Source organism: Pezoporus occidentalis, unplaced genomic scaffold, assembly GCF_034315485.1.
Source record: "Pezoporus occidentalis ecotype Australia unplaced genomic scaffold, CSIRO_AGI_Poc_V1 ctg13, whole genome shotgun sequence".
In the NCBI taxonomy this organism is placed as follows: domain Eukaryota; kingdom Metazoa; phylum Chordata; class Aves; order Psittaciformes; family Psittacidae; genus Pezoporus; species Pezoporus occidentalis.
Window position 1 is genome coordinate 2,740,793 of NW_026913103.1, and position 22,551 is coordinate 2,763,343.

General features: G+C 42.3%; 1 protein-coding gene across 4 annotated transcripts in view; it reads left to right on the forward strand.

Moving 5' to 3' along the window:
* Positions 1 to 386: 386 nt before the first annotated feature.
* The window catches only part of FAM135A (family with sequence similarity 135 member A), a 94,702-nt gene continuing 72,537 nt past the window's right edge, over positions 387 to 22,551 (forward strand). For 2 of the 4 annotated variants that reach the window (XM_062608150.1, XM_062608152.1), the window contains exons 1-3: positions 390 to 880; positions 15,921 to 16,006; positions 19,612 to 19,732. In XM_062608150.1, coding sequence (XP_062464134.1) covers positions 19,656 to 19,732 — 77 coding nt within the window. In that variant the 5' untranslated portion in view covers positions 390 to 880; positions 15,921 to 16,006; positions 19,612 to 19,655. Of the gene's footprint in view, positions 881 to 1,430; positions 1,531 to 15,920; positions 16,007 to 19,611; positions 19,733 to 22,551 lie in introns of those variants that run through there. The other 2 variants (XM_062608155.1, XM_062608151.1) reach the window with 2 other exon arrangements.

Genomic DNA, 22,551 nt, shown 5'->3' on the forward strand with positions numbered 1-22,551 from the left:
CCCTGAAGGGCTGAAAAGCAGCTCATTATCCCCACTCCCGCAATCGGTCAGGTGGGCCCGACTTCTACTACACCCTTAGCCTCTACACAGCAGCCCGGGGGCTCCATGCCAAGGCCAGGGTACAGGGTCCCGGAGGAGCGCGCTGGGTGCCCAGTAGGAGAGAGACCTCCTCCGCCTTCCAGTACGCGCCATGAAGAGGGCTCTGGGGGAACGGAGCTACGGTGGAAGAGCAGCCAGGGGCCAGCCCTCTGTGAGTTACGACCCTCCCGGCCATGCCCGGCAGCCACTCCGAGAGCTGCCTGCTTTTCCCCTCCGGGGCCGCCCCAGTCCGGCCCCGCGGAGCCGCAGGAGGAGCCCGAGCCGCGGCCCGGTGGGGCAGCAGGGGGAGCACGAGGCCGAGCCGGAGGCAGCGGCGCAGCGAGCCGGGGCTCCGGCTGCCAGCACCGGCCGCGGGAGCCGCGCGGGCAACCCCTCAAGAGCCGCAGGCGGCGCGGAACGCCCGGCGCAGAAGCCGGGGATGCGGCTGCCGCGGGATTCGCCGCAGCTGCCGGCCTCTGCCTAACGTGGAGCGCAGCCCCCCGGCGGCAGCTGCGAAGCTGCAGCACCCGGCAGGCTCCCGCACCCGCCGCCCCTCAGCGCCGGGGAGCAGGAAGCTGCTCGCGGCCGGCGCCTAGCGGCTCCCCCCTCCCCACGCCACTCCCCGCCCAGTGCAGAGCGGGCGCCGGCGGCACGGCCTGCCGCGGGAGCAGCAGGCGCTGGCGTCGGATGCCTGCGCTACGCCATCCCGGTGCTGCCGCGGCCTGGACTCCGAAGGGACCGCGGGCGAGGAGGAGGCGGCGGGCGATCGGCGGGCAGCGGCGGCCACTCTTTTGTGTCCCAGGTCGGTGCTGGGGGAGCGGCGAGAAGGCACGGGGGCCCTGAGGGCGAGGGGCAGGGCGGGATGGGACGCCCGGCGGGCGCGCGTCCTGGCCCTTCCCGTGGGGCTGCGTTGGGGGCCGGCGGGCGCCAAACGCACCCCTCCGTGACCGGCCTGTGCCCGCCGCGGGCATGGCTGTCGGCAGACTTGTTTGTGTCAGGCTGACCCCGCTGCCTGCAGCAAAACTCCGAGAGCTTCTCCGCAGCCCAGCCTGGCAAAGGGGGGAGCGGCGAGGCGGAGCGGGGGGCTGGCGGCCGTCCGGGGGCTATACCACTTCAGCCGTGGGGCAGGGAATGACGCCGCCCCCCGCCTTGTCCCCTCTGGCCCCTCGCCTGCTGCGGCGTCCCCCCGAGCGGGGGGGCAGCATGTGGCCGCCGGGAGTGGCTTGTGTCGGGGGAAGTTTCCGCCCGGGCACCGTGTGGCCGTTGTTGATTGTTTATCGCTGTGAGGCGGAGCCGAAAATAGGTCAGAAATAACGTCCACGCAGTCCTCTCCGTGAAGTGCTGCTCGAGTACCGGCCGCGGTGCTGGGGGCACATGGAGGCGTTGCTGCTTTCTCCCTCCTTGCCTTCCTAAGAAATGCCGGATTCTGCCAGCGTTTGAAACGGTGTTTGCGTGGGTTTCCATTTATTTATATATTTTAATGTCGTTTCTTCGTGCGGTGTGGAAAGTTGCTGGCCGACCTTAGGAATAGCTGCCGGCTATTTCCTGGTGCTTGGAGGGCGGTACTGCCGCCTCTCCTCCCCCCCCACCAGCGGCCGCTGCTACCCGCCGTGGCTCTGCGGGCCCACTCCGAACCGAGCCGAGCCAAGGAAAATCCTGTTTCTCCCCTCGGAGCAGCGGCTGTGCGCTGCGGGGTGTGCGGCAGGGCAATGTATGTGTGAGGCTGGGCGCCGCAGCTACGCGGTGCGTGCTCTCAGCAGATGCTCGCGACGACTGTTACCGTCTGTAGGGGTGAAATACCCTCCGGACGCTAACGGCAGAATTTGCGTGATGTGTAAGCGGCCTCGTGGATAAGCTTTTCTTTCTGTTTGGTGTTGCTTTAAGCAAAATAGAACTTACTTGAAAACTTTATTTAATGATTATGTGCTGCAGACATGCCACTTCGAAGAGAAATTTCATAGCATAACGTCAAAAAATTATAATTGGGGGGAATTTACAGTCATGTTGATACTTTAAAGAGGTCGTTGGTGCTGAAGTTTTTAAGCCAACTTCCCGTTTATGTTCTTGCAGTGGGTTCTTCTCATTGAAAGGTAAACAAACTTATCTTTGAAGTCTTCCATTTTGTCAAGAAAGTGCCCATAAACGTCTGTTTTCTTCTACTAGGGTTTCCTTTGTTTTACAGAGATTTCAGGCAGTTAGCTTACTGTTGTTTTATGTATGGGAAAAGCCTGAGCTAAAACCCACGTACACTTTTTTTCTTGTTTGCTGGACTCCAAGCAGGGAATGCTACTGGGTGTGATCTTTATTACTTTGGAAGGGAATGTGTTACATTTTCATCCCTAAAATATGTCTGTCTTCGCGTTTTGATTGTGAAGAAAAAGCTGCTTGGCCCTTGCTAAAGGATAACTGTCCCCGTCCAAACCTAGTTCAGTAAAATTGTGTTCTGCTGGCAATTTATGTCTTTTTTTCAGGATGTAGGAATGCTGGGTTTGTGGAGGAGCAAATCAGGTACTTCAGCATAGTTTTAATTATTTCAGTCAACAATTCATTGAGCATTAGAATTGAAAATGGTGTTTTGTAGCAAATGAACAATAATCCAGGCTCTGGCTGTATCTTTGTGAATACTTTGCGTGAATGAAACACAGAATCATCTTGCTCTCTTTCTTCCATATGACTGTTAGTAGTCACAGTCTGAGTTACCTGGATTTGGTGTGTCAGAGCACAGCTGTAAATCTTAGTCAATGGTTTCGTTGGATGGACCAACTTGTTTTCCTTTCCCTGCCTTTTTCTCCTTTTTTTTCTTTGCTGTTTTTTTTATTTTTCCCTTTAAGCAGTGTAAATCCATTCCTATTTTTTTCCAGTAATCAATAAAAATCAGATTTTTATGTCATTTGAGCTAATTCTTTGGAAGGCTTTAGATTTCCCTTATATTAAATACAATCCTACAAACCTGGTAAGAATTGACTGATATAATATGTGAAAGTACTAGTTTTGTTCTTGAATTAACACTTATCAAGAAAATTGATCTGTTAACCTTCACTTCAGATTACAGTTGGTACAACTGGCCCAGTTAGCATTTGGCATGCACAGTAATCAATAATAGTAAAATGCACACAGAAGCCGAAATGTGTTTTCAAAACTTCTTTGGAAAATGTGTCAGACAACACATTTGTTGGTTCAGTTTAATTCCATTGCTATAGAACTTAGTTCAGCAAAACCTCAAAAATAACAGCATTGGTTCTGCTCAGGTTTCAGAAGAGCAGGTGTCTCTTCTGAAAGCCAGTGAATCCCCAGTAATGGATCTGAAACTGTTACCTGGCACTCTCCTTTTTTTTGGTTTTAATGTTTCCCTTGGAAGTACCAGAGTTCCAAAGCCCAGTTCTGGAGTTGGTTTTTGCATTTTTATCCCACACAGTGAACGCAGTTCCCAAGCAGGGAGAAATGTGACAGTTGAGATCCATTGCTCTCTCTAGCTCCCCCTGTTGATTTTGCTACTCAGCTCTCCACTGAGGAAGACTGACATGTCCTGGTGGACTTCATTGTGATTAGAATGGGATATGTATGCCACAACAATCTGGCTGGCTGTGCAGCTATATAGGAAAGCAAGTTCTGGCAGAAGGATGAGGCAGATTACTGAGTGACAAGGTTTTGAGCTGCTGCAGGTGAAGATACGAGAGTCCTGCCTAAGCTCTGACTCTTGCAGTGTTATTTCTTTCAAGAGAACCTAGCTGTCTGTACCAGCCTAGGAGGCAGCACCTGAATGTTTCTTAATGCAGTGCTGAGTACTGGTGTCCGCGTCCCTTTCTGGGCCTGGGTGCTGTCCTGAACAAATGTGAAAGCTAAACTGGTTTCAAAAATGGACCTCAGTGTGAGAATTATAATAAATGGTTGACAATTCTTGTGCTGTTGATCTTGTTTCAGTGTCTGAAGTTATTGGTGTGGACCAGTGCTTCTCACCCCTACTTTCTTCTTCTTCAAAGCATAATGATGCTTTGTGTTTTCTGTCTTGAAATCCTTTCCTTCTTTCTCAGCCCCCATCCCTGCAGACTGTGGGATAGGCTTGGCAGAATATACCCTCTTGTTAACTAAGGTGGAAGGTTGCACCCTTTTCCTCCATATGGAAAAATACAGTCTCACTAGCGCTTTAATTGTTTTCAGGACAGGATAGATGAGTAGCATCTGTGCACTGACCAGCAATTGTTCCTGATGGGTATTTGTTTTGCCAGCCTGCTGTTGTATGTCAGGTCCCTCTGCCAAGCCCTGGGCTCAGGGAGCTTGTAGCCAAACTAAGTACCTGTGTGAAGTACCAGCACATTCAATTTCTCTTTTGGCTAAACTATGAGCTTAACTTAAAGAGTTTCTTGAATTACAAATTATTTAATCTTGCATTTATTTTCCCACATGGTGAAGCAGCTTGGAAAATGTGATTTTTATTTTTTTTTTCTATTTTTTTTTTTTAATTAGAAGTTTGTTTATATAGCAACCTTCAAATGCTTTGTATGTAGGATATAGGATCCTATATAGGAACTTTCAAGTCACAATCTTGCTGTTTTAGATCAGGAGTGAGACACGGCTTGACTGGTTAAATCCACGTAAAAGCCACTGTTTCCTGTCCCTGTGAGCTTGCTCGGACCAGACTATGTTTCTGAATAAATGCTACTTCTGTGTTTTTCAGCCACAGCTAGGCAAACCACTAAAGTATGTCCTTACATTTTGCCAGCATTCATGCACCGTGTGTTTTCTGTCTGGCAAGACATGTGCCTTTTTGTTAAGCATCTGCTAATTTTGGCTTGCTCTAGTGTTCTACCAGGCACCTTTTGATCACTTTCATTCATAGTATACATCTCCTGAAGTCTTGTGTATGGAAAACTACATAGCTGTAGAAGTATGAACATAGAAGTTAAATATTTATGCATTCATTTCCAGTAAAAGCAGTTGGTATGTTGGTAATGCAGTGTCACTGATATTTGTAGAAGTCTGTTGTACAAATTGTTTTCCTCAAAGAACAATACATGGAACATTTGAAGTAACGAGTATACAACAGAGAGTGTACAAGAAAAAAAAATCTGAAAGGGGGGAAATAAGTTTGATGTAGTCTGGGGTCAGGGATAAGTCAGGTGAGCCAACTGTGTTTACTTCAAGCAGGAAATTGGTGACAGCACTATTCTTGGAAAGAACAGGCAGAGAAATAAGGAACAGAATGAAACCTCACAGTGCAACTTACAAGCGGAACAAAAGTTGCAAATGCTAAAGCAGACTGAAAGGAAATCAGTTCTGGTTTTTGTTAGATGGTTCCAGTGCTATCTTCTTCTTTTTTTTTTTTTTTTTTAAATGGATTTTTCTGTAGAGGTTTTGGAATTGGAAACATTTTCAGTACTAAGAATCTTGAACTTTGTATTTTGCAAGCAGTTTTATTGGAAATAAGATAAAAAGTTCCCCTTACCAATATTTCTTACTAAAACCAAATTTTAGATTTCCCCATTTCTGAAGTACATGGCTTGTATCAGGAAAATTGAAAAGTTACTTTTTACTACTTTTAATTTTCACATGAAAAATTATGAATTTGTTACCTGTAATACTGTATAATTATGTATGTATATATACGTGCTGAATAGTCTCCTGAATCTCATTTATAAAATAAATCACAAACCTGCGCATACCATACCGTCAAATTCTTATAATTAAGAACTCTGCAGCATTCATCTGTTGTGCAGGAAGCCTCTACACTTCACTTCTGACATACTGAAATAATAAACTGGCTTGTTTTTCACATCTAGCTCTGCTTAGTATAGTCACAAGCTTGTTCATGTGCTGTAACTTCATGAATCTATCACTGTTAGTGATAAAGGTGTAGATCATTCATTACCTATTGGGTACAGGATGTCAAGCTATGATAAGCTTATCATACTTTCTAGCTATAAAATAAACTGACTTCTCTTTATGCTTTAGATGATTTTCTAAAGTTAATAAGTAAGGTTTCTCATTAAATTTTCATATAAAAATGGCTTGCAGTTTATCATTTATCTTTTTTCTATTCAAACTTGCAAGAGAAATGTAATAGTATTTGCTCTTCTGCTGGTTTAGGAAGTATTCAAGAAACTGCACTTTCTTCCCAGGCTGTCAGTTCAGTTGTCACCTGACAGTTTCTCTGCATAATGATTGTATATTTCCATGTAAAAAAAAAATCCATCTTGTGTTATTAATGTTACTGTCTTTTAGTAGTAGAGGTATTTGCATATCTAGTGCTTTTTAATTACAGTATATATTGCTTGCCTGCCTATATATGTGGTCCATCTAGTTGTCTACAAATGTTATGTTTCTATAAATATATTTTTTAAAAAAGTTTTTCTGAGTTTTCTGGGCAAACTCTGAGGTTATACCAGCTATTGGATAATTCTAGGGCCAATGGTTTTGTCCACCTCTGACCTTAAACCTTTTATCTCAGTGAAATAATTCAGATCAAAATGTGCCAAGATACTGAGAGTATTTTAAGTGCCAAAACAGTGATGCATAGATAGTAGAAAACTATCTGTATTTTGCTGCTTTACATGTAAAACGGCATTGAGGAAAAAACCTTTTAACAGTTAGGGTCAATACTATACCTCAAGAATTGGATTTCCAAGTTCACGTCCATTCTGTCAGGCTGGACTTCTCTTCCTAATGAAAGCCCTTGCTGCTATGGCAGAAGCTCTGAGCTACTGAGTTTCACCTGCTGTTAATTTTACTTAAGAGATGACCTTTTCTGTGGAAAGTACATTTGAATGGCTCTGAAATAAATCTGAATGCCAGCTAATGCTACAGATGTTTGGTCTGGATTTGGGTTGGTGACTACCGGCTCTAAAAGTTATGTACCTGCCTTTTAACTCATAAAAGGTGTAAAAGCTGAGAAGAGTTTAGGTGGAAGGATGAATTTTCATGACTGGCTGGTATGGTCAGCTGTCAGTTTGTCCTTCTAAGATAGGGAGCTAGGACCTGTTTGAAAACAAACCAGCTACACTATTGGCAGGGTACGGAAAAGCCTCTGATGACTTTGGTTCTTGGTTGTTGGGTCTTTTTCCACTGGATGTGTTATGTTGTATTTAATAGGTTTTTTTTTGCTTGTAGCAAGTTTGAAAGTAGCATATAAGGGATTTAATGGTAACCAAACGTTAGTACAAGAATTTCTGACTAAATATGACAAGGAAACAGTAGGAGAAAAGGAGTGAACAAAGCCTGTCCCATATAAAACATTGTCAAAAATTTTTATATATTATTGGTGACAGTTCAAGCTAATTCAGAAATCAGTTTACTGCTCTGTTTTGATGTAACCTTTCAAGTATTCCCATTGAAGCTACTGAAGGTGATCATTAGACTTCTGTTTTGAATGTGTAGTTTCAGAAACAGAGCTATGCCATTTTAGGTTTGTGTCAGTTACTCAGTGGTTTCTCATGCAGCAGCCTTGTTCTGCCAGTTAAATGCCACACAGAGTTTATCTGACAGAGGGGCACAAAGCCTTCAAGCCACAGAATAAACAAAAGCAAAACTTGAATTTGATAAGGCTATTATACCTGTCTAATGGCGACTCTAAGCAACTTCTATTTTGGCACCATAGTGAGAGGGAAAGCAGCACCAGCCCTGCGTCTCTCTTCCTCCACGACAGGGAGTGGAAGAGCCCTCCTTTAGGAAAAATAGTTCCTGTCCCCCAACACCGATCTGTCGGTTGGTAACTGTGAGAAGAGCATCTTTCTGGGCCTGTTGGGGCAGAGAGCTGCTGGAAGCCACTTGGCTTTCCAGCCTCCCATACCTCCTTCAGGAAAGAAACATCCCTGACCGGGTTGCCAGGGCGGGTTCCCACGTGAGCGGTTGCATCCCTGGGAAGCTGAGCTGTAAGGAGGGGACAGGACAAGCCCTCCTGAACAGGGGAAAGGTTAGACTGGGCTGGCACTTGGGCTCTGGGACTATGCCTTTCCCTGAGGGGGAGGAGTACTGTCTCCTTCCCCTTTCAACTTGCAAAAGTAAATATAAGGAAGAAATGGAGGGTATTTTAACTGAGGAAAGTCTGTGAGAAGGGGAGTTTCTCTCACCCTGCCACTTAAACTGCTTTGCTGCACCGAAGCCATGGGCTAAGGAGATGGGCATGCTTGGGGGATGGCTGATCAGAGGATCCACTGTGTTGTGCTGCTGCTCACCTTCCCTTCCCCATTGCTGTGTTGTGCTGCTGTGTGTGGAACTGTGCTCTGAAACAGGATAAGGAAGTGATCTGATCAAGCCCTGCAAAAAATAGAGTATTCTAAAATGGTAACGAATTCATTTTAATATGCTGCCCCACGAGAACTGTGTTGGCAGTGTTGCAGGGGCGATGAGCTGGTGCTGTGAAGACGGGAATGAGCATCTGGGGAAGGAACTTCTGAAGCTGTTGATGGTGTGGAAGACTTTGTGTAGTTTCATGGCTAAAGCTGGCTGAAATTCTTGCTATGCCTTTGCTCACTTCTTCAGAGTTAGATATTAATATTGGCTTAGTCTTTCAGAGGTATCAGTGAAGCTGTTTGTGGAGGCTGTACTGCTTTAAATCAGTGAAATGTTGCGGTTTAAATTGAAAACAAACAAACCAACTCCAAAAATTCACAGGGTAACCTCCAAAATACCCGTAAAGGTTTCTTGTGATGGTGGCAGGCTTTTTGCCTGCCCCAGCTGCCAGCACAGTTATAGAGATGACTGTTCGTGGGGTGGGTGGGAGCAAGTCTCCAAGGGTGGCAGAGGGAAATCCTTTGAAGACTTTGCTGCTAATAATATATAATGTGCTTACTGACATCCATTCTTCATATAGCATATATGCTGAGCTGTGCTCAGTTTGTTCAAGCTGCTATCACAGTTGTCCACTGCTACTGGTCAGCCTTCTTTACTTGACTCTTGTTTCTTCAGAAACTTCTTTTGCTGATCATTTGTCCATCAAAAAGCACAAAAGCACATAAAGTACTGTGTTTAGTCCCTTCTCTTCTAAAGCAATGAAGGAAAGCAGAGAGTGATTTAATTTTATTTTTGGGTTGGGGGGTGTGTGTTCTTGGTTGGTTGGTTTTGTTGTACTGTTTGTTTTTCCTAATAGCTGTTGGGTCAGATCTGGTTTGCTCTGGGCTTCAAGGGTAGAAAAGAAGGTGAGGGACATCAAGGATAGAGCACTAAAATCTGGTGCTTGACTGGTTTTGGTAATAGCAAAGTAAACTTATAAAGCTAGAAATTTTTCAACTTGATGCTTTTAGATTTGGAGATGAGCAAGGAATAATTTGCTGGAGGTGCTGCCTGAGGTTGACAGAGAAAAGTGTAGCTCTTTCTCACCTGGTCAGTATGAAGATAAGCAAGCAGCAGGAGCTTCAAGTCTTGCACCAAACTGACATGTAGGTATTTGATGCAATATGTTCTTGAAAAGCTTTAATGCGCATTCTGAAATACTTTCCTGTGTCCATGTTAGGTCATTGCTTGCAACGGCAGTCTGCTTAAATGTCCTTCAGCTTTATGCTTGTATCATACAACCATAACTAAATTGTGCTTTGTACTAGACTAATACAGATTTGACTTTAAAATTAATGCATGCTTTGTGGACAAGAAGAGTTGCAGGGAGGGTCTTAGAAGACCTGTGGTCAGAAAATCATGAACAAAGGAAGAAAAAAATAATCTGTGACATTTCTCTGGGGAGTGGCAGTGGACAGAAATTATGAGAAAGTGAAATCAGTGTTCTGTATTTTCATAGGTTTTAGATTTTTTCTTTTGCACTGGAAATCAAAGAATCAAACTTTTAACTGAAATTTATTTGCTATAATGCTTGTCTTGAATTGTTTTGTGAAAATGGTAGGAAACTGGAAGGCAAACCACAGGGAAAAGCATGAAATAAAGGATTATGTTTCTAAAGATGTTGTACTGTAAAGCCAACCCCAAATCAGCTGACTTTGTATTAGGTTTGTAACATTAGGTGTTGTAAAATAAAATAGGCTTTGATACAGGACTCCCATGGGTTTCTAAATTAACTTTAATCTGCATAGAAGTCCTAAGGGAGTCACTATTTTTCCATCTTGGCCCATCCAGCCTATCACCACAGGTGCTACTAGTGTAGGAACTACTAAAGAAGTGGTTTTGTGACTGCTGATGCTGCATCAGATTTACTATCAGGGTATCTGCTAATGTAACTTTGATGAGGTGGGCAAACTATCATGTTTCTTAATAAGAGTACACTATATATCATTTGTGCTGACTTAATGCCTACTGTAGGAGGAAAGACAGTAACTATTTGGCATAAAGACAAAATCAACCTGTCAAGTCTGAACTGTTTTTACTGTCTTGTCAAATCATAACCTCGGAGCAGGTATTGGAACTCAACTCTGTAAATTGTGCTGTTCTATTTACAGAGGACAATAATATAGAATTATTATATATTAAAAATAATCTGAGTGTACAGTTAGATTTATTTTTTATTTTTGTTGAAATTAGACTATTTATTTTGCAGTAATTTCACTTGAGGCGGGAGAGAAGTTGTAACAATTTTCTTTTGGACACTGTTCTGATTCACAGAATATGGCACTTTAATGACAGTCATTGCAGACGTTTTAATGCCAAGTTCATCCATCCATTTGAGAGTTATTTTTCATTTGATGTCATTGCTTGGGACATGGAATTCAAAGAGATACTGCATTCTTACTTTGTATAAGTAGGAAAATGAAGTATATTTAAGTATACTAAGAGTCTTAATATTTTATGAAGAACCTATTCAGTTGGGCAGAATTAAAATTATTTTAGTAAGCTTTCCTTTCCTACTTTACTAATTCTTACCTAGCACACCTTTCATAAATTGCTGAGATTATGAGGTGAATGTATTAAGCTATGCAATTTGTTCTTTAAGCCAACATACTGCACCTTGAAATTTATTTTCCTTTTAGTTTACTAAAGATCATTACATTTTTTAATGTAAATTCAGAAGACTTTTCAGAATAGATCATTAGGAAAAGATAGTTTGATTACATAAATTGAAAATTATAAGCAAAATGTAAGCAATTAGTTGATTTGCAGATATATTTCTAGTTACATCACTTCTGCTTTAGTTACAGGTATTTTATCTTTCATCACTGTTGTTAAGGTGGCTTGGTAGTGAATGGACAGCTTAACTGCTGATTTACGCTGTCCACTCTCCTTGGTAGTAGTGCATTTGCTTTTCATCAAAATGCTGCATTTTTGTGGTTTTCACTCAAAGGCAGTCACATTTGTGCCAGTTATTACGTTACCTTCTAATCATAGCTTTTAAAATGTGGGTTTTCTTTTTAGGGGAAGGCTTTGTCGAAGGCAAATAAAGCATGCAGTTTGGTTTGGTCATTTTCTGTTTCCTCTTGCTTCGCAACTTGCTGTTGAAACTGTTGCTCAATTCAGGCTAATGTGGAAGAGGAGGTGGGATCTTGAAGATGATGGGGTTTTTGTCTAGTGTAAATTGGTGGCTGAAGAGAGAAAACACAGAACTTAGTGCCCATACTGGGGGTTAAAATACGCAGGTCAGCTAATACGAGGTCTGTTTTGCAGCAGCTGGCCAGCTGCTGTGGATATAGCTTCATCACACCTGCAGGATAAGTGGTTTTTTTTTGCCTAGTCATGGGCCCATGAAAGGTAGGGGATTATTGTGGCCAAGGGTGAATGACACATGAGGAAGAAAGCAAGCTTTTAACTGTGCTGCTCACGGAACTTTTCATGTTAAACTTTTTAATGAAGAAACTTAGAAGTAACATGTCGCTTGTCAGACAGACAAAGACCAGTGCTAGGGTAGAAGGGAATAAGGCTAATAAATGTTCAAGATGAATTATTGAATGACATACAGGATCTATTAATAGGGGAGAAAAAAAGAAATAAATGGAACATATTAATGACAGTCATGCTCAGTGGGAATAATCAAGTTAACAGCTTAAAGTAGTGAGTGTGTTGTTTTTACCAGTATGCTGCATAGACGACCAGTTATTGGTGCTAAATTTAAAGCAAAAGTAGGAAAATTTGAGTTTTAATGCTTTATTAAGCTGGTTGTTTATCTAGCCCATTAAAATGTCATAGATGCCTTGCATTAGGTTAGTTAGAAATGGTGAATCGAATCTTGTAGTGGCTGTCTGGGAAGTAATATTAGGCTTAGAGAACCAGGCAAGAAGAAAATTATAATAGTTGAGTTTTGCCCTGAGCCCATGAAATTAGGTCATCGTTTAACCATATTTAAGTAACTGTGGTTATTTACATGCATATAATTATTTATAACTGTGAAGGTTTAAAAAGAATGTAATTAATAATTCCAGATATAAAGTAGTCTGTTCTTTTGTCTTTTTCTGGGTTGTGGTCACGTTGCTTTTTAAAATTGGGATAATCAATTGAAGAAGGTATCCTGGGTATTCCAATTTAAGTTTGTTTGTTTCCTTGTTTTACAACACTGTTTTTGCAATCCAGAATTTAATTAGTATTTCTTTTCTACCCCTTAACCTTTTTAATTATGGAGAACCAGGGTTTATTTGTAATGCTGGAGAGCTCTACAACCAGAATGCTGTGATACCTGGTGCTGCACAGCTATGAAAGGATTTCAAAGGAGAACAAGACAGTTATGCTTGATGCAGTAGTCCAGGCTGTCTCTGCAGGGGATGCAGAGATAGAGGTGAAATGATCAAAATAACAGGCTGGTTCTTTGCCAGCACCATGCTGAACTAATGCATGCAGTGAATTATGCTTTTTCAGCCGCACAGTAACTTAAACAAAAGACGATACTAGCTTGGGTGAGTTTTAGCTATATGGATAGGTGGAATATATTTCTAATCACATGCAGAAAAACTTGGCAGGTCTTGGGTATAGTCTTGCCAAAGTCTGTGAGAACCAAGAGAAAACTAAATGAAAAATACTGTCTAGGTTTACAGTCAGATAGTGCCATTGTGAGTGCTCAGAAAGTAGCTGTTAGCCTTGCAGGTCAGGTCAAGAACTCTGTTTTGGCCTGAGTTTCAACTGAAGGCTGTGTCCGAGAAACAGCTAAAATTGGAAGTGAAGACAGTTCTCAGGTGGAGGGACAAACCTATGAGTCATTGGCACAGAGGTGGATGGTGGCTGAATTTGTGTTGGTAGGTGCCAGGTCTCTGGGTCTAAAGAAGAGGACAGCAACCTACAAGAAAAAATGGTCTGCAGACTGTGTTAAATGAGCAGCTAGAAGAAGACTGAGGGAAAACAAACATTCTGTATTTTCATTTATAGGATTCTGTATTTTTGCTTTTGACTTCTACTAAATATAAATATTAAAACTAAGGCTGGAACAAGTTCAAATACTCAGAATTTTGCATGCTTTCTCTATTTTTCTTTTAAAAAGGTACTTAGTCTTTTTTAAAAGAGAACTGGTGTGACACAGACTGTATTGCATTGTTAAACAAATGGAATGAATGTCGGTGCCATTTTGATACCGCATTATGGTATCAGGATATTACTAGGGCGTTATTGATAATTTGTGGTACCAAAGATGCAGTATCACACATCACATGCACTAGTGACTTCTATTTTTAAAAATCCCAGATAATGTATTTTTTTATGCTCCACTTGCTCTGTCACCTTCTCTCTGAAGCTAAGGCAAAGCCAGTTCAGTTTCGTGGCTTGCCTGCACAAGCTGTGATAGATTTTGTGTTTGTAATTCTCTGAAACTTACAGAAAAGGATGCAAAATTTCTCTAAGAAGGGCTAACTAAGCATTCTCTTTTCTTTCTGTCCAACATCTGAGGGTCATCAGGGAAAAAAAGGGAGACTTTGGTTGTTTTTCAGGGTATTTTTTAAATACCCTAATGGTTTAAGAATACTGGGGAGATAGACTGATTCTTAACAAACGGTTCTAAGGTAGTGGTTTAGCAGGAGTTTCAAGGAGAGTTTCAGAACGTTAGGTGGTGTTGGTCTACCTGTAATGTTTGCTCTGAGAAAGTGAGTTCTTGGTCTTAGAGCTCTCCCCCTTGTCTCTTGAATTTCATCGCCTGAGTAGAAAGGAAATGAAATTTTACCCGCAGAATTTCACCTGACCTACTGTAATTTGTCTCCTCCCTGGCAGCTATATAGACTGCGTGGGGGCATGAGTTGTGTTTAAATACTCAGGCCAGAATATCCTCCTACCTCCTCATCACTGCGTTGCTGCTGGTGAGCTGAGAGACACTCTGGAGGTTATAGAATCTACTAGGTTGGAAAAGACTTTTAAGATTGTCAGGTCCAAGCATAGCACCAGGACTGCCAAGACTGCAACTAAACCATGTCAGTAAGAGCCTCATCTACACAGTTTCTGAACATTTCCAGGAGTAGTGATTCCACCACTTTCCTGGGGAGCCTGTTCCAATGCCTGATCACCCTCTCTGTGAAGATTTTTTTCCTAATATCCAGTCTAAACCTCCCCTGGTGCAGTTTGAGGCCATTACCTCTTGTCCTGTCACTTGTTACTTGAGAGAAGAGACCGACACCCACCTCACTAAAACCTCCTTTCAGGTAGTTGTAGAGATCAGTAAGGTCCCCCATGAGCCTTCTCTTTCCCAGACTAAACACCTCGGTTCCCTCAGCCGTTCTTCGCAAGGCACATTCTCCAGACCCTTCACCAGCTTTGTTGCCCTTCTCTGGACCCTCTCCCTCAATGTCTCTCTTGTAGTGAGGGGCCCAAAATTGAATACTGGATTCGAAGCGTGGCCTCACCATTGCTGAGTACAGGGGGATGATCACTGCCCTGGTCCTGCTGGCCACACTATTGCTGATACAGGCCAGGATGCCATTGGCCTTCTTTGCTGCCTGGGCACAAGCTGGTCCATGTTCAGCAGCCATCAGTCAGCACCCCCAGGTCCTTTTCCCCTGAGCAGCTTTCCAGCCACTCTTCCCTAAGCCTGTAGCGTTGCATGGGGTTGTTGTGAGCCAAGTGCAGGACCCAGTGCTTTGCCTTGTTGAACCTCATACCGTTGGCCACAGCCCATCAATCCAGCCTGGCCAGATTCCTCTGCAGAGCCTTCCTGTCCTTCAGCACTCCCAGACAGCTTGTCAAATGCTTTACTTAAGTCCAAATACACAATGTCCATAGCCTTTCCTTCATCAACCAGGTGGGTTGCCATATCATAGAAGGAGGTCAGGTTGGTCAGGCAGGACCTGCCCTTCACGAATCTGTGCTGACTGGGCCTGATCCCCTGGTTTTCCTGCATGTGCTGTGTGATCACACTCAGGATGATCTGCTTCATGATCTTCCCTGGCACGGGGATCAGGCTGACAGGCCTGTAGTTTCCAGGCTCCTCCTCCCTGCCCTTCCTGTCGAAAGGTGTCATATTGGCCAACCTCTAGTCCTCTGGGACCTGCCCATTAGACCAGGACTGCTGATAGATGATGGAGAGTAGCCTGTTGAGCTCCTCTGCCAGCTCCTTCAGTGCTCTTGGATGTAACCCATCCAGCCACATAGACTTGTATGGGTGGCTCAGGGTATGGGTGACTGGGGGAGTGCAAGAGTTCTCTGGGAGCTGTATTTTAGAATTCCTTGGTGGAGATGAGGGTAGTTTGTCTGAGCATGGCAGTGTCAGCTTTGCCAGAGCATTGGCTGCACAAGAAGTTGTATTTTTTTTCACTTTATTTTGAAAAAAATAGGTGTCAGACTGCTACATATGCAGAAAGCTGAGAACTGCAGTGCAGGAGCTGAGGGCAGATTGGAGAATGGTGGTAGGTGCTATACATGTATAGTAACTCCTTTATACCTGTATAGTTACTGGAGAGGACATGATAGGCCTGTTACTAGGATGCAGGAAAAGAGAATGAAGAGCATGAGTACTGAAAAGCTCTAGAGATACTGCTCTTAGTAAAATGTTCTGTTTGTTTGTTTTTTAGTTCAAGCAGTATGTTTTTGACAGCAATAGCGAAGAACTGGAAGACGGGTTAATTAACATACTGAAATGGAGCATTTACCAGTGGAGGTAAGAGATTTTTTGAATGTACTGTGGGTTTGTTTCTTTGCATTGTCTGGCAGTTCCCAACAGGTCAATGGCACTGTTACACAAGTATTTCTCTGAGAACAAAGCTGGTTTAGGAGGTTTCTGTAAACTTACATCCGTCTTTTCATTGCACTTTTAGCTGCTCTGATGCAGCTGCTGTGAAGTATCACTAAAATTATCAAATAAAAAAAACAGAATCAAGAAACATTTTTTCCTTCTGATAGTCTTTTAAAATCTGATATCCTATGATCCATTTTGTATTGTTGTCTTAGAAGAGGTTAGTTTGGATAACTAAAGAAGTGGTGAGCTAGTGTAGGGACAACATGACCTGGCTTGGATATGTAGGAGGTTTTCCAAGTTAAGAAAATAAATAAACCCCCAGAAGTGTAAAGGAAAGCAGAGTTTTTGCCCCTCAGTATAGAATCAGGTGGCTTTAACTGACATTTGAACTATTGGAGATGTTCAGTCTCAGTGATTAAATATTTCTGAGTATTGAAATGCTGTTGATTTTATATGTTAAGTAACTGCCAAAAGTTATCACACACACACACACACACACCCTTGTTCTAACTTGTATATTAGGATTTTCTTCTCATTTTCATCTTCTGATACATGTTTATATGCTGCATTAACCTCTGTTGTTCATATGTAGAGATCTGCTGAAGGAGTCTTCTGCTTCTTACATGCAGACAGGACAAATGTGCAGTTCAGTAGCTTGGTTTCTGAATGCTAATTATATGCTTTAAAATACAACGGTAAGCTCATTAAGTATGAAAATGAGTCGTGAGGATTTAATGTCATTGAAGTTTAACTGTAAATTTTAATGAATCTATACAAATCAATACTTCTACATGTGTTTAACTTTTTTGTTTGCTTTCAGTTTCTCCTTAAAAATGTTTAATCATTGCGTAACACTTTCTATTATATACTTCAGAGAGCACTGTTCTCCTTTGCATTGATATGAAAGACCTTGACAGAAAAGTACTGATTTGGTTTATGTTAGCCCAGGGCAGTAAATGCTCCCCTTCACCCAGTTTAAGATGCATGTGGAACAGGTTCATGCTTTGTGAAGAAAAAGCCATCCTCAAAGGTCAGCTGATGGGCTGCAGTCCTGGGTACCTGCAGTAGTGGCATGCAGCATTGCTTCTGGATGCACTGTCTGAACTGTCGCTCAGTATTTCTTACTAGTTCTGCAGTTGATACTGGAGCAAGGCATGGGTGATGGTTTTCCCAGTACTGCTGGTAGTTGAGCAGGGGCTGTGTTCCTGGATTAAAACACACAGTGCTGTGTTCTGCAGGCCTGTGTTTGCTGGAACATGTGTTTGGTATGCAGGGGTTGCCTGCCCAGGCAGTGTTTTTGGTGGACTGGCTGGGGATGCCAAGTCAGCTTGACAGAGGGAGGGAGTGGTCCCAGCTAGAACAGTGTTAGACCAGAAATACCACAAGGTCACTCGACAGCCCTTTAGCAGTAATGCAAGATGTGGCTCTCTCCTAGGTTTTTTTTCTGGTTAACTCATTCATGAAGTGGTCCTTTGAACTTGTCTAACAGGACTAGTTCTGGGTTGTTCTGAGTTTTCCTACTGGGGGCTTGTGGGACCCTGAAGCATTTGGAGGAGTGATTGCTTGGCCCATCCACTCCTTCAGGAACAGTTTTTCCTTCTGTTAGTGAAGGCAGGCTAATCAGGGACATTGTGCCGCTCATTGTGCTGGGGAGTCAGAGGCATGTGATGTCTTTCTCCCTTGAAAACAGTTTCATCAAAATGTAAGCAGGTTGAGACTACCCCATAGCATCCTGTGTTTAAGTCCTTCTGCTTTTTCCTGACTGTTATAAAGTGGGCTCTTTTCTGAGGCAATGGACAGTTTATCACAGGTTTTCATGCACAAGGTTTGTTGCCCAGCCAGTGAGCCAAGGCTCATGGCAGGTCTAGGATCTCTGCATCTCTGCTCAGTGTCAGGTCAGTGTTCCATTTGAAGCAGATACATATGTATTTGGTAGGTGATCCACATGTGAAAATCCATTATGATAATCCCAGAAAATTAGAATGCAGAACTTCTTGATACTAGATTTAAAGACCCCTGAAGACATCTCCACACAGTCCTGTCAACAAAGCAGGGGAAGAGGGAATTGTTCCAAAGCCCTGTACGTTATCAGGGGCAGTCCTAACACTGCATGCTGTAGGAAACTTGTGGCATCACTCATTTAATCTCTTGAAATCCCTCAATTGAAATTTGAATGATGACAGGATTTTTAGATACGCTGAGTTAGTAGCATCATCTAAATGCTGTAGTATTGATCTTGCAGTAAGGGCCCTTAATCTGAGTTCTTCGTATTGTCATAACAGCTTCAGAAGCAAAATTCCTCTTCAGTAACATACTGTTCCATGGTTTTGTAAAGGGCATGCAAAGTCCTCGCCTGCTAAACCAAGGTCAGAATTAACTTCTTGTTTATAGTTAAAAACTTAGATCTGTGCTATGATGTTTGAAGCCTTCTGGCTTCTCTAGAGTACAGAAAGGTGAATCTTACCTTGAGTTGTATGCCAAGATAATTTAGTTGGTAGGCTAGAGGTAACTTTGCTTTCAGGTGACTGCTAACTGCTGTGGTGCTTTTTTGCCAGCTACTCTTGTTTCAGTCTCAGTAGTACTGCCTGCTGCTTCACAAACACCCAAATGTTCAGAATTTTAGAAACTAAAAACCCTGTAATCCACTCAAGCTCCAGGCTAAGTTTTTGTTTGCTGTTTCTGCATTAGACCCAGAAGATGGACTTATGTGCGTGGAGCATAATCTGGTTTAGGTCTTCTGGTTAGCTTATTCTTCAATCCAGATGGTGCTTGCGGGGACTGCGGAGTTTGAAGGCAAGTGTTTGCAGAAAGTGTAACCTATTTTATTAATCTAGTTGGTAGTGTTGAAGGAAAAACAGCAGAACTTGGTAAAGTCTGTAGAATTTTAATTTAAGCATCAGCAGGCAGTTGTAAATTAGCAGGAAGGTGCCAGTCTGTGACTGTGAAGAAGGCAGAAAGAATTAGCACTTTACTACTGACAAAGACTGACTGAAAATGAGCATGTTGACCTCCCTAGATCCTGCCTGGATCTAGAGATCTTCCCTCTAGAACCTCTCTATCTAAAGCACTACATGACCTGGTTATGCACTTCCTCTGTACTGTTTGGTCATGCTGTAATTCAGCTGTCCCTGTCCTCACATCAGAGTTGAGGCACTGCTGCCTGCATAGTCATTCTGCTCCTGCAAGGGCTGGAAGGAGACTGTGCTCTTTTCTCCTTGTCAGAAGTAATTTTCCCTTTCCAGCCAAGTGCTAGAGCAAATCTGCAGTGTAGAGGTACCGGCAAGTGCCAGGATTGTATTATGCTGATGGTGTGTTGTGATACTCTCTGATAGCATTTGATTCCTTTGCAACAAAAACAGAAATTACTGTGGGCAAGATTTAGTACACCCTATATTCTTGTTTATCCCCAGGCCTGTGTTTTTAAGGAAGCTGTGCAAAATTGTGTATAGCGTTGTCCTTTTTTAAGGACCAAACAGGCATTATCCACAGCTTGTGTTCTAAAAAGTTTGGTTTCTGTTTGTTTTCAGTAACTAAGGTGCTGACAAGTTTTGACTTCTTCATCCTCCTAAACATGAGTGAAGTTCAGGCTATGGTAGAATTCTCCGTGGAGCTCCACAAATTCTTCAATGTGGATTTGTTTCAAAGAGGGTAGGTAGTACGTTCTTTTGAACTTTGGTGGATGGCTGATGCTGGAAAGACCTTAATGGATATTGTCATGTAGCATTGCTTCATGTGTTACTGACTTGTTATAGTAATTGGAGAAATTTTTAGTCCTTACTGGAAAGGCAAATACTTTCTAGGAATTAAATGCTCAAATAATTTGTCCTAAAATTTAAGTTGTAACAGAACATAATTGAAGAAGGAAGCTTTTACCCTTTCATATCTTAATTTCTGTGATCCCTTTTGTTTGAAATCTGACAGGTGTCTCTCTTGAATCTTTAAAAAGTGTTGCTGCCCCCAATAACTTACTCATTCATCAATTTGGCAGTGGAGAACTTTACCAGCTTCTCTTTTCCGCACCCTGTGCTGTGCATCCGCAGTTATAGCTGCATACTACCTTAGACTCTCCTGACCTCCTCTTAGTCCACCTGGTCTCTATAGAAGGCTTTTTCACATTATTTAATATTACCTGATTGTTGCCAGATTACTTTCTAAAGTTATCCTTTTCCATGGCCACATAGGAAATAATTCTTTTTAGTTTATTTTTGAATTATTAAAGATTATTGGTCAGCCGGTATCGTGGTACATTGCCCTTCTGTCAGTCTTCTAACAGACTACAGTAAAAATACCTGTCAGTGTTGTAGTTCTTAGGATGTTTGTTTTAGATAAATCTGGTTGAGGCTGTGTCAGTATTTACAGGCAGGAGACAGTATATATCAGTGTTGATTTATGATAGCTCCTTTTTCCAGAGCATCATAGAATAACTTTGCTTAGGAACACTTTAGTAATAAGAAAATTCATTCTTGGTTTTAGCCTTGTTCTAATTTGAGGTATGTGGGGGGGTATTGGTTTTGGTAGGGTTGGGTTATTTGTTTGAGCTTGTTTTGTTTTTTGGGGTTTTTTTTTTTGACAGAGTGAATTGATGAAGGTAAAGTAACTGAAAAATTTCATTGCTTTGGTATGTACCTAGTTCCCCCACCTAGTACTAACCCTCTGAGGTGGGTCTTGGGGAAAAGTGATATAAATGGTAGGATTGGGAAGTTACTCAGGAGAAAGAGGCATAAAATGCTGTTTTAAAACATAGCTAGCTGGCCTCTATTTTTGCCATGTTACTGTTAGTTTTTATCTATATTTTGTTAAAGCTAGCTTCTCTCTGAATTTGACCTGAAGCTGGTACTGACAGAAGTGATTACCTGTTACGCTTGCCACCATTTGCAGTCAAAGTATATGCAACAGCCTGTGTCCCATCTTCAGGGAAAATTGTAATTTCTCTCTTCATTGGAAAAGGAGGGTTAAGGAAGTGTTAAGATGACTGGGAAAACACTGAAAATTCTTACTACTTCAAGAAAAAGCACAGTCTGTTAAACTGTAGCCTTTTTTAATCTCTGAAATCAGTGGGGAAGGAGAGGGTAGAATGTTAACATGGCAGCATGTTAACTCTAATAGAGAACAGCTTGAAGAAAAGAAAGTGGTTTTGGTTGTCTTAACTTTACAGTTCAAATGATTCCCCAGAAATGTAGTTGAGAAGCAAAGCACAGGAGTATAATTACCAGTGTTCTATTTGACATGTTTCTTTTTAGCTTACTCTTTAAAAGGCAGCAAATTCACAGGGCAACTTCAGAGAGGTAGAATGCTGACATAGTGAGAAAAATGACATCAGTAGATACTACCTCTGCTTTCAAGCTAAACCTTTAACTCTGGGCAAGATCCCTTAGAAAGCAATGTTGGGAAGGAGAGGGGGCTCGCAGAATAATTTAGAAGAGTGAATAATGTGACTAGTTTGATAATTTCTGTCTATTTGGGTAAGTTCTAGTATTTTTCCTAGGGTACTGTCTTTGTTTCTATTGGAGACAGGATGTATTATTTACATTGCCGGAGGAGCTCTTGGGTGAAGGATTGAATTAGCAGAACAGGAAATCTTTAGCTTTATTGTTAGCCTCCTGTTTTTGACATACTGTAGTGTTTAGCATGGTTTCTCTCTCCAAAAGTCAGGTATAGAACTGATTGTATTCTGGGTTTGTTTGGGATTGTGTGCATTCAAGCCTGCCCATTTTAGCATGCCTGTCTCATGGTGTTAGAAGCATTCTGAATTGTGTAAAATAAAACGGCAGCTATTGCAAGTAATCACATCAAGCTGATCAAGCTCCTTTTTAAAACTTAGTTGATTTTTATACACACTAGTTGATTAGAGAGTACATCCAGATTCTCACTCATGTGATTATCTGAGACATCATAATTTCCAGCCAAAATTCCCTTCTGATCAGTGTTGGTTTTCTTAACAGCTTTGCCTTATGCTTTCAATGGCTCTGTCAGTGCTTACCCTGATCTGCTTTTAAATGTCAGTCTTGTGAATCTTTTATTAAATATGAACTGAATCAGTTTGGTCATTTGAATTTGTGACACATTCCCAAGCCCTTTCTGTGAAGCCCGCATATGCCAATCAATATCCAGTCATCTTTTCCTTGGTTTATAACTAGTTAAAGAAATCTGCCAGCTATTGCATCTCACTGTAGCACGTTTTCTTAAATCTGTATCTTTATTGACACTATTGCCAGAAGCAGTTCTGACAGTGTTTACACTAACCATTAATTTGGTACTTTAGAAATGACTAACTAGAAGCAGTGTTGATGCCCATCGGTGTGGTTCCAGGGTTACTTCAGGCTAAATTTAATCTCATCCTCTGGACCAGATGTTTGGCTTCATGAGTATATTTTGAAATTGTTAATACCATAGTTGGTCGAGATCTTTTTGTCCGGCCCCCCCCCCCCCCCCAGGGCTGAAGTACATTCTGTGACATGTAGATTAGA